The sequence below is a fragment of the Carcharhinus amblyrhynchos genome, chromosome 4 (genome assembly GCF_965287045.1).
Source record: "Carcharhinus amblyrhynchos chromosome 4, sCarAmb.v2.hapA, whole genome shotgun sequence".
NCBI classification, from domain to species: Eukaryota; Metazoa; Chordata; class Chondrichthyes; order Carcharhiniformes; family Carcharhinidae; genus Carcharhinus; species Carcharhinus amblyrhynchos.
In genome coordinates this window covers 89480324-89502960 of record NC_137327.1, presented here as the reverse complement: position 1 = coordinate 89502960, position 22637 = coordinate 89480324, and the positions used below count along the sequence as shown (strand labels likewise).

The following is a 22637-nucleotide window of genomic DNA, read 5'->3' as shown; positions in this document are numbered from 1 at the left end:
TTTCTGTCTTCACGGAGGAGGACGTGAATAATTTGCCGGGTGTTAGCGATGGAAAGGTGGTAGGAATGGAGGGTCTTAATGACATTACTGTTACTAGAGAGGTGGTGCTCGACAGACTGGAGGGGCTGATTGTGGACAAGTCCCCAGGACCGGATGGAATGCATCCGAGGGTTCTGAAAGAAATGGTGGAGGTGATAGTGGATGCCTTGGTGGTTATTTTCCAGACGTCGCTGGATTCCGGGGAAGTGCCGGAAGATTGGAAAACGGCTAATGTTACGCCGTTGTTTAAGAAGGGTGCCAAGCAAAAGGCGGGGAATTATAGGCCGGTTAGTTTAACGTCTGTGGTAGGTAAAATGTTAGAATCCGTCATTAAGGAGGAAATTGCGAGGCATCTTGAAGGGAATTGCTTGATAGGGCGGACGCAACACGGTTTCATTAAAGGGAAGTCGTGTCTGACAAATTTACTGGAGTTCTATGAGGATGTGTCTAGGGCAGTGGATAGAGGAGAGCCGGTGGATGTGGTCTTTCTGGATTTTCAGAAGGCGTTTGACAAGGTACCTCACAAGAGGTTATTGCAGAAAGTCAGGGGACATGGAGTTGGGGGTAGGGTGTTAGCGTGGATAGAGGATTGGTTGTCAAATAGGAGGCAGAGAGTGGGGGTCAATGGGTGCTATTCGGATTGGCGGTTGGTGACTAGTGGGGTGCCCCAGGGGTCGGTGCTGGGGCCTCAGCTATTTACCATTTATATAGATGATCTGGAGGAGGGAACCGAGTGCAGGGTGTCGAAATTTGCTGATGACACCAAGATTGGGGGAAAGGCAAATTGTGCGGAGGGTGTGGAGAGTCTGCAGAAGGATCTAGATAGGCTGGGCGAATGGGCCAGGAAATGGCAAATGGAATTTAATGTTGGCAAGTGTGAGGTGGTCCACTTTGGTAGGAAGGACTATTACTTACGTGGCGAAAAACTGCAGCAGGCGACGGTGCAGAGGGACCTCGGGGTCCTTGTGCATGAGTCGCAAAAACCCAGCTTGCAGGTGCAGCAGGTGGTCAGGAAGGCGAATGGGATGCTGGCCTTCATAGCGAGGGGGATTGAATATAAAAGTAGGGAGGTCTTGCTGCAGCTGTATAGGGCATTGGTGAGGCCGCAGCTGGAGTACTGTGTGCAGTTTTGGGCGCCGCACCTGCGCAAGGATATTTTGGCCCTGGAGGGAGTGCAGAGGAGGTTTACTAGGCTGATACCGGAGTTGAGGGGATTGAGCTATGAGGAGAGGCTGAATAAACTAGGCTTGTACTCGTTAGAGTTTAGAAGAATGAGGGGAGATCTCATTGAGACGTATAAGATGATGAATGGGATGGATAGGATAGAGGTGGAGAGACTCTTCCCGCTCAAAAAAGACAGTAGGACTAGGGGGCACAGCCTCAAGATAAAGGGGAGGCGGTTTAGAACGGAGTTGAGGAGGAACTTCTTCACTCAAAGGGTGGTGAATCTCTGGAATTCTCTGCCCGTTGAAGTGGTGGAGGCTGCCTCGCTAAATATTTTTAAGACATGGGTTGATGGGTTCTTGATAAGAGAGGGGATTAAGGGTTATGGGGAGAGGGCGGGAAAGTGGAACTGAGCCACAACAGATCAGCCATGATCTTATTGAATGGCGGGGCAGGCTCGAGGGGCTAGATGGCCTACTCCTCCTATTTCTTATGTTCTTATTTCTTATATTGGCTTGGGAGAGGATGTTGCATTTTCTTTTGCCACCAAATTTGGCAGATCTTGCAAAGGCATCACAGATACTTCTCCAGTGTTTGAGATTTCTCCCAAAGGATATCCAAGTCTCTGAAGCACATAGGACAGGAGGGATCACTATTACCAGGTAAACTGTTACCTTTGACCCAGGTTTGAGATCCTAGCCCTCAAATATTCTTTTCCTTGGTTGACAGAAAACTGAGCTGTCACATTGGAGGCAATGATGACTTTCATCATGTCTGTCTGACTTTGTTAAAACGAGCCTCCTAAGGTATGGAGAGTGATCACATTTTCCAGGATCTCACCGTTTGTATCAGTTGGCACTGTTTGTTGCATTTTTCTTAAACCTACTGCCATGAAGATCATGTAGGATAAGGTAGTTTTCAAAGGGTGGTAACTGCTCTGTATCTCTGGAAGGAATACCCGGATCATTGAGAGTAGATGACTGAAGATGATCTTTGCAATGACCTTCCCTGTGAAGGACATGCTCTGTAATTATCACAGTCAGAGTTATCTTTCTCCTTGACTATAGTCATAATTACAACATCCCTGAGATACTACAATATACATTCCCAGATAATGCACAGAGGTTATGCAGCTGTGTTAGAAGTGTGTGCCCATGAGGATTCCATCTGTTGCAGAGGCCTTGATATTTTTTCAGCTTTCATGTGACTTTTACAATATTGATATTTTGTAGCTGTGCATTCATCTTTCAGGCACTTTGGCTCTCTGGTAGTATCTCAGGATTGGGAAATGTCTTTTTGCTTAATTAAGAGCACCGTAACAATTTGTAATGATGTAGAGTAAATATTGTTCAATATTGATGAATTCATTTGTGATTTCAGTCATCTCCTTGTGTCTAAGCTGTGCCTCTGTTCTGAAAGTACAACATTTTACTGGATTCTATCAAGGATAGCACAAATCAGTGTGATGTACAAGATACTTTTACAATCTGGAATTCAAGATTTACAAGCCAACAAGCAAACTGATGTATCTAATGTAAGGAGCCAGTTGTGATCTGGAGTGTTTTGCAAGGCAGTATGCTCATAGTAATGAAGGCTGAGGGATGAATGTCAGGAGAGTTATGCAATGGGACCTTTAATGCTCACCTGAGCCAGTTGAACAGACTGGCAGACCTAGTTTGAATGTCATGTAGAGTGTAGCATCAGTCATGCTCTAGAGTTTTGTCATAAACTGTGACCTGTTGTGGGCATTGAACCCCACTCTTAGCTGACTTGGTGAGGGCATTAATGACTCATTATTTCCTTATACTCTGTCCAAAAAACAAAATTGTTAGAAAACCAGGTATTTTTATCAAGTGCTATGTATCAATTTTCACTGAAAAAAATCTTACCGGACAGTTCAGCTAGGCGCTGCATAGTGTGGTGCTACATAATGTGGCACCAAGTTATTGGCTTTGCTGCTTCCTAGGTGGGTCTATTCCCATATGCTGAGTGACCCTTTATGCCAGCAACCCAAATACACTCAGCCTGAACTGTCTGACATGTAATCTGGCACAGGCTTGGTCCTAAGTTTGCTGGTTTTGAGACATTGTACTTCGTAATTTTTTTTCCTGTGGGATATTGCTAGCAAAAGCTTCATTTACCTATCCTAAATTTCTCTTGAACTGAGTGGCTTAGTAGGCCATTTCAAAGGGCAGCTAAGAGTTACTGTCTGGAGTCGCATGTCCCCAGAGCATTAGGACGGTGCAGTGGCACAGTGGTTAGCACTGCTGCCTCACAGTGCCAGGGATCCAGGTTCAATTCCAGCCTCGGCACTGTCTGTGTGGAGTTGGCACTTTCTCCCCCTATCTGCGCAGGTTTCCTCCTGGTGCTCCAGTTTTCTCCCGCAGTCCAAAGATGTGCTGGTTAGGTTGATTGACCATGCTAAATTGGCCTTAGTGTCAGGGGGATTAGCAGATTAAATGAGAATTGTGGGGTTCGGGCCTGGGTGGGACTGTGGTTAGTGCAAACTCAGTGGGCCGAATGACCACCTTCTGTACTGTAGAAATTCTATGATGATTAGCCTGGGCCCCTGGATTTAAGTTTATTTACTAAATAGGATTATTAGTGTAGTGACATTACTACACCGCTGTCTTCACGTTACCAAGTACCACATCTGTAGTGCAGAAAACACTAACTTTTCGCAATAACTTCATTGCAATATTTATGTAAGTCTACTAATGACACTAATAAATAAACTTCAGGCAGTGTTAGACTTAGCTCAACTGCTTCTGAAAACTTCATCCATGCCTTTGTTACCTCCAGACTTGACTATTGCAGTAGTTTCCAGGCTGGCATTCCAGCTTCCACCACCACCCTTCATATACCTGAGCTCGTCAAAATCTCTGCTACCTGTATCAGAACTTGCACCAAATCTCATTCACCGAAAATCCCACTGTGCGTTGGTATTTGGTCCCACTATTAAGAGAGCTTAATTTTCACATTCTCAGCCTTGCTTTCAAATCTCTTCATGGCTTTGCTGCTCCCTCCCTATCTCTTAATTCCTCTAGCACAACGCCCTTGAGATATCAGTGCTCCTCCAATTCTAACATTTTGCACTTCCTTGATTTCAATTACTCCATTGCAAATCTTGCCTTTAGCTTCTAATTGTTGTTAGTGCACAGTGTTCTTTATAAAAGTGATGTACTTGTTCTTTATCAGCATTACTGCAACCTTTAAAATTTCAGTCAGTTAATCTGAAGGAAAAGAACATGGGTAATTTATTCTAAAGCGTTTGTTTTGTATTTAATATGCCTAATTGTACATTTGATCTAGTTTGGTTTGGAACGCTAACCAATTTAAAATTTAATTAAAAGTATAAACTGAAAAGTTTGTATTTGCTTATGACATGTTGGAATGTTTAACTCGAGTATAGTAATATTGTACATTTGTATTTTAACTATGGTAAAGGTAAATCATTTTGGATTAATATAATGAATTTATTGTCAACCACAAAATCTGAAAGCTGGCACATACATTCCTGCAGGTTTGATATTCTACCCCTTTTAGCCTTAACTCTGGTGTAGTCAATATTTGTTTCATTGTTTTTTTTCTCATTTTGAAAGAAGTATTCAGTCACCAAGCCAGCTTTGCTTACTTGAGAACCAAAACAGCACAAATCATATCCTGACAGCACTGTACAGTGCTGAGGGTGTGCTGCATTGTAAGAGTACTGTTCTTCATTTACACTGTTTAACTTTCTTCCTCTGCTGATGAATGTTCAAGATGTTGCGTGGCACCATTCAAAGAACAAGATTTTCACTTGATGCTCAAAGTAGTGAGATACTAATTTATACAGACTTACTAATATAAGTGATTTGAAATGGGAATATATATTCCTTTTTTCCCAATAGCACATTGGTAGCAAAATATTGAATAAACCTAGTGATTTGATTGGATGCTTGCTAATTTTGTATCATCTCAACCCAAATTTAAACCATCTTCCTGATGAATATTTGTCTAAACTTAGCACATGAATTTAGTCTTGTTATATCAAATAATGTGATGCAGCTGTACTGAAGCACTGTAATTACTGAGTGCAATATCCATAATGGTGTCCATAATCCTAACATACGTTGAGATAGTTCCTCAGTTGATGTTGGCCATAGAATAGCTAGTACACATCGTGATTCAGCCACAAACAGTCTTGCCTTTTTAATGTCTGTCTCTCACCAAGAACCCTGTCAAACATTAAGCAACCTCTGTTCCGTCGTGAAGTAATCCTTATTCAGGCATTTATTGCAGCTGCCTGTCTCGGTAGGCAGTTTGATCATGGGATTATCATTGAGAAGACATATGTTGACCCACATGGCAATACTTTTCAGAAAAGGTTATTGAAAAGCTGTGCTCTGGAAGAAACCTCAGCTAATTCTACCCCACCAATGATATGCAAGGCCAATTATAGAATCTCCATAATCGAGAAGATAACTTCACATGCCGAGAATCAATCCTAGTCTGCAGATCTATTTGTGGAATCATCAGGCCTTTCCCTGAGTTAGTGATAAAGTGAAAGAATTAGTGTTAATGTAAGCCTACTTGTGACATGAATAAATCGACTTTAAACTCAAAAACTCATTATTGTGTTTCACTCCAAATTGGGAGGAAACATGAGTCAGTTTTGTTAGGTTACAATGAAATCTCTTTGTACCTTAATCAGTCTGAAAAATAAAGGAATTACCATATATCTTAATCACTTTTTAACTGTAGTCATCTGTCAAAAGTATTTTGCACTGTGGCACACAAGTTATAGTTTCTGGTTTAGTAATTCTGATTTTCATAGGTGATTTTATTATGTAAGATTTACTAATGAGCTAGAAGCATTTTTACTAGTGTATGATATTTCTATGAAATGAAGGACAGAATAGGAGAGAGCAGAGCCCAAGGGAACTTTGGAACGAGCTTTTGGAACGAGTTCAGAGATTGAATCCTTGAACACGACCTGGTTAAGGAGCACCATTAATCTTGCAACATGTCTTAAATCATTTCACAAAGGGAGCAAACACTGAACAGTATTCATTTTTTTTTAGAACATTTAAAAAAATAAATATGGAAAGACTGTTCCCTCTTGTGGGATGATCAAGTGGCATAATCTTCAAATTAGAACTAGAACATCCAGAAATGAAATCAGGAAGTGTTTTTCCACATGAGAATAGAAATCTGGAAAGCTCTCGAGCTGTGGATCCTAAGACAATTGCAACTTAGAAGATTGAGAGATCGTTGTTATGTGAAGCCATCAAGGGATGTGAAGCATAGACAGTAAATGGAATTGAAATGCAAGTCAGCATTTGAATGGTGGAGTAACCTTAATGAGCTGAAATGATCTATTCATGTTCCATTCTACCTAGGAAGTAAGGAAGAATTGAGAGGTGGCAAAAGATCTGGTTGAAGAATTAAGATTGGAAAAGGCTTTTGTAGGTGATGGAATGGAATTTTGGAGGGGAATTGTGTAAATTGCTGAAATCTGTGCCATTCAAGGTGGAGGGAGGGAGATCTCACAGTAAATTTCTAATGGAAAGAGTCAAAATTATAAAAGAATAATATTGTATTTGTGAAATATCTTTTCTGCCCTCGATTTTGCAGTGCTTCCCAGCAATGATTTTATTTTTGAAATGTATTTAGTTGTTTTGCCAGTAAATGTGGCAGCCACTTTCATCACACAGACCAACAAGCAGCTTAGATTAAAATGATCTGTTATAGTGGTGTTGATTTGAGGGACAAGTGATGACTGGGACAGTGGAAGAACTCCATATTTTTCCAGGGGTCTTTTATACCCTTGTATGCAGAACTCAGTTTAACATCTCATCTGAAAGGTTCCACCCTTAAATATGCAGCAGTCCTTTTAGTACTGCACTAATTTGCCAGTGTGGATGATAATCTCACGTCCTGGTGGTGATAGATTCTTTGTTATTCAAATATGTAAGTGACTTCACCTTCCCTGATGACTGGAGAGTTTGATGTAAGATTGGCATGGATGTCCACAAAATTGGCAGTTTGTGTTGCCCTTGTTGGTACTTGGGTCAACCTATGCAGCTATGTTACCTCTAATGTTCCTTTAGACATGTTGGATGTTGCAAATTTGACGTAGTCGGTCCTTGAAGCCTGCTGAACCGTATTTCACTTGGGCCAGTTGGCTGCAGTGTTTTTCCAAGAGCATTGGTCAACAATGCAGATAACTGTAAGGCTATGTTTTAAGGCATTCTTGCAACATTTGTATTGACTACCTTGATGTCACTTGCTCTGAGACCATTTGCTATAAGAAGATTTGCTTGGAGGTTCTGTATTCATCAATGCAGCAAACATAGCCAAGTCATCTGAAGCTGAATTTTCTGGAGGATAGTTTTTATGTTGTTGAGTCCAGCATAACGAAGGGCCTTTGATTTTATTCTGCCATCAGGTGTAAATCCTACATTGAACTTGAATCTGCAGCCTTCTGATGCGGGTGAGACTGCTACCACTGACCAATCCTACACTTGAATGCCTTAAGAAGATTACGTATTTAAGATGTAGCTCAAGGCTACAGAACAACTCAGAAACAAAGTTAAGGATTTCAGATTAGATGAAAAAGGGCTCACTGGATACTAACATGGACAGTTGACATGTGAGTGGGTTTAGAATCTAATAGAATGTGCAGGTAGAAAATTTATGCAGAGTGCAAATAAGAGGATAATGAAGAGGACCTGGGACAAATTGAATCTAAAGTTGGCAAAAGCATGGGTTTAATAAAGAAGGGAGTAAAGTAGAGACTGAAAAGTGTATGTAGTGAAAGATCAGAAATGCAGCAATTTAAAAAGAAAAATGAAAATGCTGAAACTTGACAAAGTTCAAAAATGTTCAAGATGTGTAGTAAATCTGTCAGTATCTCAAAACAAACAGCATGGATTAATAAACTGTGCATTTTGAATACTAATGAAGGGTTAAAGCACACTGGAGATCAGAATTATTTTGGAGGGGGAATTAAATAGCTATACATATACCTTTTTATTGGGAAGCCATAAAATGGTATAAAATAGGATTCCACAGTGTCACATGATATCAGAAGTTTAAATGTTACCCAAGAAAGTAACAAATGAGTCCAGTTGCTTGAAGTTGTGTAAATTCAGTAAAATGTATGAAAATAATAAGACCAAGATGATTTAAAGAATTGATTTAGTACAGTCGGAGATTTGAAACACGGAGCTTCATATTTGGAGTAGACCTTCAAATATGTAATTCTGACTTCATTACTGGAGGAGCATATTTTTAAAGTAAAATAATTAATTCGATCCTTGTTGGTACAGGAGTAGTGCTGGAGGATTGCTATTATGCCACTATTCAAGAAAGGGAAAATGAATAATTCAGACCAGTCAGTCTAACATTCGTTGTGTAGAAGTTATTGGGAACCGTTATCAGAGAAAACATAGCTTTCTTTTGGAAAGATATGTTAATGAAGAAAACTAGCGTGGATTTGTTAAAGGCAAATTATATCCAAGAACTTTATAGAATTCCTTTGAGGTAACAGATAAGACTATAAGATAGATATTGTGTATGTGTACTTACACCTTTGGAAGGCGTTCAGCAAGCAACAGGATTTATGGTGCCCCCATAGTGGGTTTTGCAGCAATGAAGGCATTCTGCAATTGGCCAATGGCAGGATCTTGGGGTTTCCCATTTTATGCACTGACCGCTGCCGGAAAGCCCACAACAAGGGTTGTGGGACCTGAAGATCCTGTCGCTAAGAATGGTCAGAAAATTCCAGCCTAAGTATTTCATAGGAGGGATGTTAAAAGAATAGAAACCTATGGATTAAAAGGAAAGTAGCTATAAATATCAATATGGAATTGGGCGGTGATAGGAAGCAGAGATTTGTGTTACATGAATGTTTTCCAAACTGGGAACTGGTTTGCATTGGAGTTCTCCAGAGGTTGGCTTTGGGTTCATGACTCTTTGCAATTTTTATAATCGACCTACACCTGATTGTAGGGCACAACAGTGCAAAGTTCACTGATATTACAAAAATTGTGTAGTAGATAATGATAGCGGATAGTTGTAGACTTCATGACCACATAGGGTGGTGAAGTGGGCAAAGCAATGGCACACGGAGTTTAGTGCTGAGAACTGTAAGGTGATGGACTCCTGAAAGGACCAATATGGAAAAATTGATTTTGAAACGAATAGACAAGTGGAGATGCATGATGTCATGTTTACTTATCCTTAAAAGGTGGTAGGGCAAGTTGATCAGGTGGTTTAAAAAGCATATGGGCTACCTGGTATAAAAGAAGAATTATGGAATATAAAGAGTAGAAATCATGGAACTTTACAAATCACTGGTTAGGTGAGTTGTGGACAATACAGGGTAACACACTTCAGGAACCATAGATTCCCTAACGGCCTTAAAAAGGATATCCAGGTGATTTGCAGTTATTCATTTTCTTGGAAGAAGAGTTAAGACGTGACCTAACAGAGGTTTTCATAAATGTTGAGAGAGGTATGATAAAAATAGTGAGTCTATAGCTTAAAATTGTTGGCACAAGATCTAGAAGGTAATGAGGAAAATCTTTCGCTCTTCGTTGTTAGGATCTGGAATGCTAAACCTGAAAAGTTATGAAGCTGATTCCAAAAAATTATTTTAAACATTGGCGAAGTAATTGGGATGAAAAATGTGCAGGATTATGGACAAAAAGTGAGAATGTGGGATTAAACATTGCAGCATACGCCTGATGGGCCAAATGACCAAATTTTATGATGCAAGTTTCCACAAACTGAAAACTGCATTAGTGAATTTGTGCTAATTGGATAACTATTCAAAAGTGGGAACTATTTAAATATTGAAATCAAATGATTGCATTTGAAAAAGACATACGGTGTGTTGAAACAGGATACTTGCCATGTGTAACCTTTCATTGTCTAATTTCCTTCTCCAAATAATCTGAACAATTTTGTAAGTACCTGATTATTCTGATACAAGGTCAAAAAACAATTTAACAATTTTGCAAAAGGAAAACAACTTTTATAAAATATATCATTGCAATCTTTTGTATGTATCTTTGAAACAACACGTTTCCCATCAATACACGCATTGGATCATACAGAATAGAATCTCTACAGTATAGAAGGAGGCCATTTGGCCCATCGAGTCTGCATCGACCACAATCTCACCCAGGCCCTATTCCAGTGACCCCACATATTTACCTGCTAATCCCTTGACATTTGACCATGCTAAATTGACCCTATCAACCTAACCTGGACATCTTTGGTCTGTGGGAGGAAACTGAAGCACCCGGAGGAAACCCAGGCAGATATGTAGAGAATAGTTTGTAACATCGAGTTCTTTTTTTCAGTACAGGACTCTGATCTCTTGGTCTTTAATTCCCCAACCACAAGAATGTCCTTGAGAGTTTTTATTTGTTAGATTTGTTTTAAGGAAATATTATGAATTGGGGTCATTAGGAATGTGAGTTTTTAAAGTATTACAACTAAAGGCTTCAGCTCTGTCATGGGTGATTTCTTGAACAATGAGCCAAAGGTTTAATGCTTATCAAGCTTAAGTAAACCTGATGCTCATGATCCTGCACTATTACAAAAGACGTTTAGCCGCAGAACAGACATATTATCAGTTCTTCATCTCCTAACTGACAATGCAATTGTCTAGCCCTTAATTTTAACTAAAAGGCTATAACTTGCTCTCCTCTATGACCTTTTGTTCAACTCTCAGCCTTCATTTTGGTAGCTTATTGTCTCAAGTATGAAGGTTAGCATGACATAAAAGGAATCAAGCTACCAAAATTATGATAGCGAGTCTCCAGCTTACACTAATAAAGCAAATCTAAATGTGAATATGTGCTAGCTCAGCTGCAGTATCCATCCTTACACACATGCATAATTGCCAGTCTTTTAATTTTAGATTTAGCATTTGAACTTAAATTCTATAGACTGTACTTACTTTTATCTGGTTATTTAACGTAAAATGGATTTTAGAAGGTGACCTGATTGAAACTTTAAAATCCTGAGGAGGTCTTGACAGCATGGATGTGGAGAGAATGTTTATTCTTGAGAGAATATAGGACTATGGGAAACTGTTTTTAAAAAAGGGGGTAATTCATTTACGAAAGTGATTAGGAGACATGTTTGCTCTGAGGTTTGAGTCTTCCAAACTCTCTCCCTCAGAAGGTAGCAGAAGCAGAATCTTATAGTACTTTCTAAGGCAGAGCTGGATAGATCCTTGATAAGCAAAGGAGTGAAAAGATATCGGGGGTAGGCCGGAATGTGGCATTGAGATTACAGTCGGATCAGCCATGACCTTATTGAATGACGGAGCTGACCTAAGTGGCCTACTCCTGTTCCTGATTCATATCTATATATGAACTATTTCTCAATTATGATGTCTAACATGAAATGAGTGGTTATATTTTGTGACTGTCAAGAGAGGATGCAGTGGTGATGTTGAAGTCAATCCAAAGGCCATAAATAATTCCATTTTTAAAAAAGTTATCTGGCAGTAAAAAGCCTCACTGGACTGAAGCTGGTAAATTAGCTAGAAAAGGAAATTAAAAACATATTTTGTAAATCACAAAGGATCCAATAGACAAAAAATAATTACATTTGAAACCCTTGTGATCAGGTCAAGAAGTGGCATTATAAAATGGAAAGAAAATCTTGTATGAAGACTTTCATGACTCTCAGATGTCCCAAAACATTTTACAGTCAATGAAGTATTTTTAATGTATAATCACTCATGTAATGTAAACCAATGAGCCATGATATGGAGAGGTCCTAGAACTGTTTGGTTTACTTAGAAACTAGTCCCAAGTGTCTCTGAATAATCTCTGCTTTTTTTGAGCCATTCTTGGATTTTGTTTTGTTCCCAAATTGACACACTCAAGTTTCATAATTTTACAAAAATGGTACAGTAGAGAATTTTGAAATATGAACTAATTCAAATCATCAATGTGTAGTTACAAAAATGCTGCTTTAGATCAGCTGTGTAGCATAGAATTTCTAAGTCAGTGAAACAGTAGTGCTTTGTTCATTTTTGTTCTTAATTGTCCTTTCTTGTTTCAGGATGAGTTGACAGCTCTAAATGTTAAGCAAGGCTTTAACAATCAACCTGCAGTGTCTGGGGATGAACATGGTAGTGCAAAAAATGTCAATTTCAATCCTGGCAAGGTAAGACTGTTGATTGAACCCTTATCTGAGTAAACCCCACCTTCATTATTGGGGCTGTATAATAAAGGGTATATGTATTATAGCTGAAAATCAGATAAAGTTAAGGTATAAAGTACTATAAACTGAAATCCTTTGAGTTTGGAAACAGTATTAGAAAAGTGATATAAATAAACAATCCCTAACGGCATTGTGGATCAACCCACAGAACATGGCCTGCAGCGATTCAAGACAGCAGCTCACCAGCACCTTCTCAAGGGCAACTAGAGGTGGGCAATAAATGCTGGCCTGCCAGTGACACCCATGTTCCAGAACGAATTTTTTAAAAGTTGATAATTAGGACAGTGTGCATTAGTATCACTACTTTTGAATGTGATAATTTCAAATGTAATCAAAATATAGGTACAGTGTCTCAAATCCAGATATCAACAACCAGCCATGTCCGAAAACTAGACATTTTATGAGCTGACATGCATGAATTTTAATTATAATTAGACAGACAAAGTAATGTAGCAGCTTGATTGATTAGGTGCTGAATTAGTGCAGTGGTGTGCTGACTGGCTAATGGCTTTGTATGCATATCTTTTCTCTTGCCTGGCTTGAACCACCCAATCCAAAAGTTGGCAAGATCCAAACAGGTTGCAGCTTTTGACAAATTGTATCCACACAAACATTCCAGGGTAAAATGTTCAAGATTGATATTACACCTTTTGGGATGATTTTACTTCCATAATCCATTTTTCCACTTCATGCTGTTAACTGTGGTCAATAAGGTACTGCAGTCAAAGCCATATCTGATTAATATAACAAACTGAGCCTGCACCACAAGAGGCAGGAGCGCCTCTCCCTCCTTCCCCATCAAGAAGGTCCATCTGAATGTGAAATTTTACTGCAAAAAAAATTCTTTCTATGGTTTTTAAGAAAGGAACCCTGATTACTTTGTTGAATCTACTGGATTAATAGAAATATGGTCATTATTTCTACTTCTACAAAAAGAAAACTCAGCACAATCATCCCTTTGAAATCAAGCATTAAATGGATATGGTAATGTGCACAATTTTTAAAGGAAGATGTAATGCTCAAATAGTTATGTACTATTGGAAGTGGTAACTTGATGAAATGTGCAACATTTTGGTGGTTCAGGTGAACTTCGAAGATTTAATATCACTATTTGAAGAGTGGTCAATTCTGGTGTTAAGATTAAAATTCCTCCAGAGGACATTCTTGAAAAAAACAACTCAGTTGGGCATTAATTTGTCAGTTTGTGCAACTTTGTTGAAAATGAAATAGCTGCTACATTTACTGGCATAATAGTTATTGCAGTTAAGTCACTCATTGTTTCTTCAGGTGCTTTGGATGGAGTAAGGTACTAAAATTGTAAGTATTTTAATGGTAGTTATTTTGGAAGCAAAATTAATGTACTACACCATATTATCTTATTGCAGGATTGAGGGAAGTTTTGTGGAAACTGTGACATGTGGTCAGGACAGATACGTCTTGCGTTTCAGTGGGTTAAGTGTACCAAAGGTGCACTATGTGACACGTTGGTTAGACTCGATGGTTTGTCACCTTAACATATTATTGACTTAAATAAAGTGCTTGCTTTCATTTATCGCATCACATTACATCAAACCTGTTCAAAGTTGTTTCACGTGATGACCTGCATTTGAAATGCAATGACTTGTTATGTCAACAAACAGTTTAGTAATATTTTCGCACACCTTCCCTCTTCAATGAGATGAGTGACCAAGAAAACTGTTTTTGAAGATGTTGGAATGTTGACCAGGATGCGTGGAGAATTATTTTTTCTTTTGAATAGTTCCCTGAGATGTTTAACACACCTTGATCTGGTGAGGCAGACTGAATCTCGGATTTGCACCCTTTAAGGGTGGCATAGGTGATTGTTTCAACAGTTTAGCAGCTTTAATATTGTGCTTGAATAAATAATTTGTTAAAGGCCTTGTGTTAGTCCACAATTTCCTGACCTGGAGGTGAGAGCATTACCAAACGAACTAAGCTGAAAATGAAGGATTGGATTTGATTTGATTTATTATTGTTAGATTAACACACAGTGAAAAGTATTGTTTCTTGCGTGTATACAGATGAAACATACCATTCATAGAGAAGGAAATGAAAGAATGCAGAATGTAGTGTTACAGTCATAGCTAGACCGTAGAGAAAGATCAGCTTAATGCAAGGTAAGTTCATTCAAAAGTCTGACAGCTGCAGGGAAGAAGCTATTCTTGAATTGGTTGGTATGTGACCTCAGACTTTTGTACCTTTTTCCCAAAGGAAGAAGGTGGAAGAGAGAATGTCCAGGGTGCGTGGGGTCCTTTTAATTATGCTGGTTATTTTGCTGAGGCAGTGGGAAATGTAGACAGAGTCAATGGATGAGAGGCTGGTTTGCGTGATGGATTGGGCTACATTCACGACCTTTTATAGTTCCTTGTGGTCTTGAGCAGAACAGGAGCCATACCAAGCTGTGACACAACCAGAAAGAATGCTTTCTATGGTGTATCTGTAAAAGTTGGTGAGAGTCATAGTTGACATGCCAAATTTCCTTAGTTTTCTGAGAAAGTAGAGGTGTTGGTGGGCTTTCTTAACTATAGTGTTGGTGTGGGGGAACCAGGTCAGGTTGTTGATGATGTGGACACCTAAAAACTTGAAGCTCTTGACCCTTTCTACTTCGTCTCTATTTTAATAGATGGGCATGTTCTCCTTTGTACTTCCTGAAGTCGATAACAGTCTCCTTTGTTTTGTTGACATTGAGGGAGAGATTATTGTTGGTGTACCAGTTCACCAGATTCTCTCTCATCCCTGGACTGTCTCATCAGTGTTTGAAATCTGACCCACTACGTTGGTATCAACAGCAAATTTGAAAATTGCTTTGGAAAGGAATTTGGCTACACAGTCATAGGTGTACAAGGAGTATAGTTGAGAACACAGCCTTATGGGGCACCGGTGTTGAGGATGATCATGAAGGAAGTGTGGTTGCCTATCCTTACTGATTGTGGTCTGTGAGCTAGGAAGTTTGTCGCAGAGGGAGGTGCCGAGCCCAGGCCACAGAGTTTGGAGATGAGTTTCATGGGAATATTAGTGTTGAAGGCTGAGTTGTAGTCAATAAATAGGAGTCTGACATAGGTGTGCTTGTTATCTAGGTGTTCCAGGATTGAGTGCAGGACGAGGGAAGTGGTGTCTGCTGTGGACCTTTTGTAGCAGTAGGCAAATTGTAGTCGATCCCGGTAGTCCTTGGAATTGATTCGTTCCATGACTAACCTTACAAAACGCTTCATAATAATGGATGTCAGAGCCACTGGCTGATGGTCATTAAGTTGGAATGATGAGTCAACTTGGTCTCCCATACTTGGTCATAAGTTTGAACATCAGAGGTAACTACCTGGAAGAAGATGGTGCAAAGCCCTTTGGATGAAAAATGACTGAGTGGGAAGGAGCCTAAAAAAGAGTTGCAAAAAATTACAGCACTAGTGAAAGGAGATGAGTTAGAAACTCAAATGTAAATTAATTTTAGATCATAAAACATTTTAAGTTTTAATGTTTCCATTCAGACCTTCACAAATACAGCATCTTTCTGTTGCAAATTTGTAAATCAATGAATTGCTTGCATTACTGAACCCACTCAAACTTTGTTGCAGATCAGCTCCTACTTTAGCAGTATAATTGCTGAAAAGTTGCGGTGTAACACATTTCCAGATACCGGCAAAAGGAAGCCTCAGGTTAATCAGAAGGACAGCTTCTGGCTTGTCACAGCTCGTTCCCAACCTTCAATACATAACTGGTTTACTGATCTGTCTGGAACCAAACCGTTAACCCAACTTGCAAAAAAGGTAAGTTTCTTTTGATGCACAGTTTTTTCCAGACTGAGTTTGTAAGAATGTAATTGTCTTGTAATTAGTTTTGTAACCAGCTCCTCTAGTGGTAATAGTTTAAATGCAGTCCCATAACAATGCTCAATTTTGTGCTGAGGTTGATCAGAAATTGGAACATAGCAATTTCTGTGGTATCATTACCTAGTTGATTGGCTTAGTGTTACACTAAGCCAATCATTGATGCTTTTTTTTTCCTGCAACTCCCTTTAGAAATCTATTTTCCTATTTGTGTACGCAATACAATGATCCCTGTATGCTTCTGTTGCGTTAAGAGCATTTAATTCAGCAGCTTTTATAGATTCATTTGATGCTACTGGCAGTAAACACACTAAGTCAGTTTAATGTTTTTTAATCACTAGGAGATGGCCTATTGAATCTTATCCTAGCATGAGCCAATGCCTAATCAGCTGGCCTGAAGAGACTCTGCTTACCGTGTACCAAAGAGTGCATTAGCGCTGGGGGGGGGAGAATGACACATTTCAGATTAGGGTAGCATGGTAGTACTCTGGTTAGAACTACTGCTCACAGCACCAGGGACCTGGGTTCAGTTCCAGCCCTGGGTGACTGTCTGAATTTTGCATATATTCCCAGTGTCTGTGTGGGTTTTTCCTGGATGCTCAGATTTTCACCCACAATTCAAAGATATGCAAGTTAGGTGGATTAGCCATGATAAGTTGCCACTTAGTGTCCAAAATGTGTAGGTTAGAAGAATTAGCCATGTGAAATGTGTGGATTCCGGGGGTGGGGTGTGGGGAGTCCTGCACTGTAGGGATGCTGGGTGGCGCAGTTAGCATTGCTGTCTCAGTGCCAGGGCCCTGGGTTCAATTCCGGCCTCGCGTGACTGTGTGGAGTTTGCACATTCTGCCAGCATCTGCAAGAGTTTCGCCCGGGTGCTCCGGTTTCCTCTCTGTCCGAAGATGTGCAGGTTAGGTTGACTGGCCGTAGTAAATTGCCCTTAGTGTCCGGGGATTAGCCGGGTAAGTATGTGGAGTTATGGAAATAGGGCATTGGTGGAATTGTGGTTGGTGCAGACACAATGAGCTGAACGGCCACCTCCTGCACTGTGGTGTTCTATGATAGTTGGTCTGAGATTGCCAGAGATACCAATATAAAACAGCATATACTAGGATAAGGTTATCTGCTGGTCAGTCAATGATATATTGTAAATCTTGATGCCAGTGTGCACTTCCTATCTACAGATTGTTAACTTCTACCTGTACTGCAGAATAACTGTTTTTTGCCAGTTATTTCTATTTTCCAAATTTCTCTAATTTGCAATTTAACTCTGGTTCCTTCAGTGTCTGTTTACATGCATGTTTTGACTGCTCAATGGGCTTTGACTTTTAAACCCCTGCCCTGCACCCCCTCCTTTTTTCATGTTCCCTCTTGGATCTTCTCTGCTGCTCTCATGCCACCTTTCTTTCGTATTTCTTTTTGGATGCTTCAAGTCCTCTAATTCGGATTCATGGTTATAACTTTTTTCCTGTCCTACTCTCCTGTTGCATTGTAGGCTTTAATTCCACTTGGCTAAACTAATGGTTGTGTACTGTGGCTGTTTGTGTTTTCCAAAGGGTCCGTTGAAGCATATGGCACCACCACCTTATGAGCAGCAACCTCAAATGGCCCATCCTCCTCTCTTGCCAACTTTCTACTCAGAAAATCATGCAATCTTCTGCCATGTTCTGCTCACTCCATCACTACTGATTATTGAGGCACTGCCAGTGGATTAACAATCACTGCACCTTTCTGCTGACATCCTTGCTGTCCATGTTTATATTGTGGATCATTCCAGTGACATAATAGATTAAGTAACTTTGGCTCTCAGTGGCAACATTTTTCTCTCACCAAAGTCTCTCTCTATTGTACTCTGTACCAATTATGCTACTCAAACTGCCACAGTGATAGTGATACTTGGATTCAACTCATCCCTTTCAGCATCTTTCAGTCAAGTACCTTATCATCTCACTTCCTTTTTTAAAAATGTTATCACTGAAAATATAAAATCATATAATGGTTACATAACAGCAAGAGGTCACTTGGTCCATCATATCCATACAAGAGTAACTCAGCAAGTCCCAATTCTCTATCTTTTACCATATGGAACGAGTTGATGTTGCTCAGTTCAAATATCTAAATTGAAATAAGTTTTTGAGTAAAGGTATCAAAGATGGAGAAGTGGAATTAAGTTATAATATGGCCATGATCTAATTAAATTGTGAACAAGTTTGAGAGGCTGAATTACCTAATCCTGTTCCTAAGTTTAAATAAAAACAAAAAAGGGTGAAAGTACTCAGCAGATCTGGCAGCGTGTGTTGAGAGAGAAACAAGAATTAAGATTTCAGGTTTATGACTTTTCCATTGTTCCAATGTTCTTTGTGGCTCTTGTCACCCACATTTCCAACCCCACTTTCTTCTGCTTGTGTTCCTGGGGAACCCACAACTCCTCCAACTTTTTTAACAATGCACTTTCACTTAGCTTTCTAGCTCTTGGCCTCAATTCGCTGATATTTCTATTGTTGTACAGCTTAAGCAGTCCTCAAACTCCAACTTAGTGCTGTTGTCTCTAGTAAAATTTTTGTCTTTGACCCTGGTAAATTGATCGATGTGCCCCTATCTTCACTTCAAGTCAAAGAGGCAAATATTGAACATATCTGGCACACAACTAGATGAGCCATTCATCACCAGTCTGGCTGGGCTGTATGGTGTATTTGGTCCATGCTCTGTTCTACAAAATCCATATCTCATTCCTGGATGAACCTGGAAAGCAAATGTGACTCCCAGCTCTCTCCAGTTCCAAAGAAAAGTCGTATGGGCTACAAATCTAGGTATATAAGATACTGAAGGGAATAGATAGAGTTAATAGTGAGAGACTGCTCCCTAGACTGGGTACGAACACGAGAGGTCATCACTTAAGGGTGAGGGGGGGGGGAGGTGTAATTTGGAGGTAAGAGGAAGGTTCTTTACGCAGAGAGTTGTGGGGGTCTGGAATGCGCTACCGAGTAGGGTGGTGGAGGCAGGAACGTTGGACTCGTTTAAGATGCAGTTAGATAGGCACATGAGTGAAACGAGAATGGAGGGATATGGTAGGGGCTATTAAATAGGGTTAAACCTCGGGAGACACCGGAAGGGCAGGCTGTATGATTAATATTTTTTGTCTTTATTCCACAGGTGGAGGTCCACCTCGTGTCAAGCGAGGGGCATGCACACGGCGGGTCGTGCGTGGGCTGCTCTTGGAAGTCCAGGAGTGGCCTAGTACTTCATGTCGGTGTGTGTGCTTGATCCTGGACCGATAGACGGGCGCCACAACAGCTCAGTGACTAGCACTGCTAGCTGTGCAGATACATGGATTTGGGCCTGTGTCTGTGGGAGTTTGCGCATTCTCCCTGTGGTTGCGTGGGTTTCCTCCGGGCGCTCCGGTTTCCTCCCACACCCCAAAGATGTGCTCTTAGGCTAATCGGTTTCCACCAAATTGACACTATTTCTTCCCTGAATCTGACTGAGTAGGGTCCCATTCGTAGACATGCAGGGTAAAATAGGTGTAGGGTGATGCGGCGGCGCGGGCTCGTTGGGCCGAAGGGCCTGTTTCCCATGCTGGGTTGTTCTTTGTTCTTTGTTCTTTAAATCTCTCTACAAATGCTGCCCCACTTGCAGGATTTTTCAGCACTTTGTCTTTATTTCAGATCTGCAGCATAGAATTACAGAACCCCGACAGTGCAGGAGGAGGCCATTTAACCCATCAAGTCTGCACCAACTTTCCAATAGAGCATCTTACTTAGGCCCTATCCCTGTAACCCCACATATTCACCTACACACCTAGGGACACTAAGGTGTAATTTAACATGGCCAATTCACCTAACCACGCGTTTGGACTGTGGGAGGAAACCAGAGCATAGAACAGTACAGCGCAGTACAGGCCCTTCGGCTACCTGTTGTGCCGAGCTATGTCCAAACCTGAGATCAAGCTATCCCACCTCCTGTCATTCTGATGTGCTCCATGTGCCTATCCATTAACCGCTTGAAAGTTCCTAAAGTGTCCAACTCCACTATCACAGGAGGCAGTGTATTCCACACCCCAACCATTGAGTAAAGAATCTATCTTGGACATCTCTCCTATATCTCCCACCATGAACCTCACAGTTATGCCCCCTAGTAACAGCTGCATCCAAGGAAATAGTCTCTGCATGTCCTCTCTATCTGTCCCCCTCATCATCTTGTAAACCTCTAAGTCGCCTCTCGTTCTCCTCCGCTCCAAAGAGACAAGACCCAGCTCCCTCAACCATTCCTCATAAGATCTACCCTCCAATCCAGGCAGCATCCTGGTAAATCTCTGCACTCTCTCCAGTGCTTCCACATCCTTCTTATAGTGAGGTGATCAGAACTGCGCACACTATTCTACATATGGTCTCACCAAGGTCTGGTATAGTTGCAGCATAACCTTACCGCTCTTAAGCTCAAACCCCCTGTTAATAAACGCCACACGCTATAATCCTTCTTCACGGTTCTATCCGCTTGAGTGGCAACCTACTGGGAGAATGTGCAAACTGCATGCAATCACTCCAAGGCTGGAATTGGACTCGGGTCACTTGAGTTGTGAGACAGCAATGTTAATTACTGTACTGCCGTGCTGCCACATCCTCAGTAATTTGCTTTTATAACATCCAGTTCCTTTTCTCCACTATAATCCATCATATTATATCCCTGTTTCCTGCACCTTTGACAATAAATACAAGGAGATCATGGATTACTAAGGTTGAGATAATCTGTTATGTTGGTGCATCTCTAACTTTGCCTTGTCCTCAAGGCAAATGACTCCCAAGATTGAATCTAGTCCTGAACCTATAGCATTTTCAAATTGCATTTATTGTATCTAACTTTGATGAATTTGAGCTCAGCTTGTACATGAATGGTACTTTCTAATTTCTCCTCCACCTTATACACCAACTTTCTGACTATCCAACAGTGTTTCTTGGGGTCTCATGCTAGCTACCTCCCCCCTTTTTCAAATGCACATTGTCAACCCTTCCTGGAAAAATTCCACCCTAGACATTTTGTTTCTGCAAACCACCACCTCATCTCTAACCTTCCACTTATTGTTACATATGGTCATTTTTCAATTTGAGAGCTTATGCTGAAAGAGACTATTGAATTAAAGATTCATCTGTTTTTTATATTCATCAGGTGCCTATATTTAGTAAAAAGGAAGAAGTGTTTGGATACCTGGCCAAGTACTCAGTGCCGGTAATGAGAGCTGCTTGGCTGATAAAAATGACATGTGCCTATTATGCTGCTATTACTGAAACAAAGATGAAGAAACGCCACGTCATAGACCCGTGTATAGGTAGGGTTAACAAAAAATGTTTCTTTTATTTTGTAGGTTTAAAATGTGAATAAACATTTGACTGGATTCTGTCTTTTATATCTTATATATAGTTTTGTTGGTAAGAGCTTTTGAAAGAACAATTGATATTATTTCATTTTAGAATCTCAGCATGTGGGAATGCAACCCACAGTCCATTAATTGGTACATTAGCAGGTTACAGGGTAAGTTTTATTTTCACTAAGTTATTTCCTCCACTCCACTCTTCTCCTAAAGACCTCATCATATTTTTGAGGTATAATCTCCTTTGGTATCTTGTTTGACAGGCCATTCTTCGTCATGAATGTCCATGCACTCTTTACTTAGAATTATTTTTTATTTTCCAAGTCAGTTATGCCATCCATTTGACTTTTCTGACCTGTGTAGCTCAATAATCATAATCATTGGGGGAATTACATGAGGCAAGCTATTTTGATTGAGATTCCCCAAAAACAGTTACCATATATAATGTTGTATTAGTCAACCATTGCAACTTCCAAAAATGGAGATTGACAAATGTTGAGTATAAAATGTGGACCACTGGTGTGGATGGTTGCAATTTTGAAATGTGAACAAAATACATAACACTGGCTATTTATATTAATTAATGCATGGTTTATTGAATAAATTAGTTATATAAGGATACCTTCAACCAGAATCAAAGCATTTTAAGACTGTCAATTTCATTGTGATCGGATGCAAAGACTTCATCAAATTTGTTGAGTAACTGGATCAGATGTGGCATCGCTTTGAGAATCATTCTTCCACGGCAAATCCTCTTCCTCTCCATTCATTGAATTGGATATTCCTCATTTTTTGAATGACCAGATAACGCTTGTGACACTAATAAGCTGTAACATCTGAAACTCTCCAGTATTGGATTTGGGGGGATACCCCAAAGATGGGCCGGAGCATCCCTTTGAAAGTTCACAGTTAAGGCTTTGCATGGCAATTGCCCAGAAATGCAGATTTTGGGCAATTGTCCAGTGCCAGGAACCATGCAAAAATGCAATTTA

The 22637-nt window shown here is 40.2% G+C and overlaps 1 protein-coding gene across 1 annotated transcript in view; it reads left to right on the top strand.

Moving 5' to 3' along the window:
* The window catches only part of med12 (mediator complex subunit 12), a 181741-nt gene that overhangs the window by 11195 nt on the left and 147909 nt on the right, over positions 1-22637 (top strand). The window contains exons 2-4 of the mRNA XM_080187507.1: positions 12277-12381; positions 16032-16223; positions 21444-21603. Of these exons, the coding sequence (XP_080043633.1) occupies positions 12277-12381; positions 16032-16223; positions 21444-21603 (457 nt within the window). The remainder of the gene's footprint in view (positions 1-12276; positions 12382-16031; positions 16224-21443; positions 21604-22637) is intronic.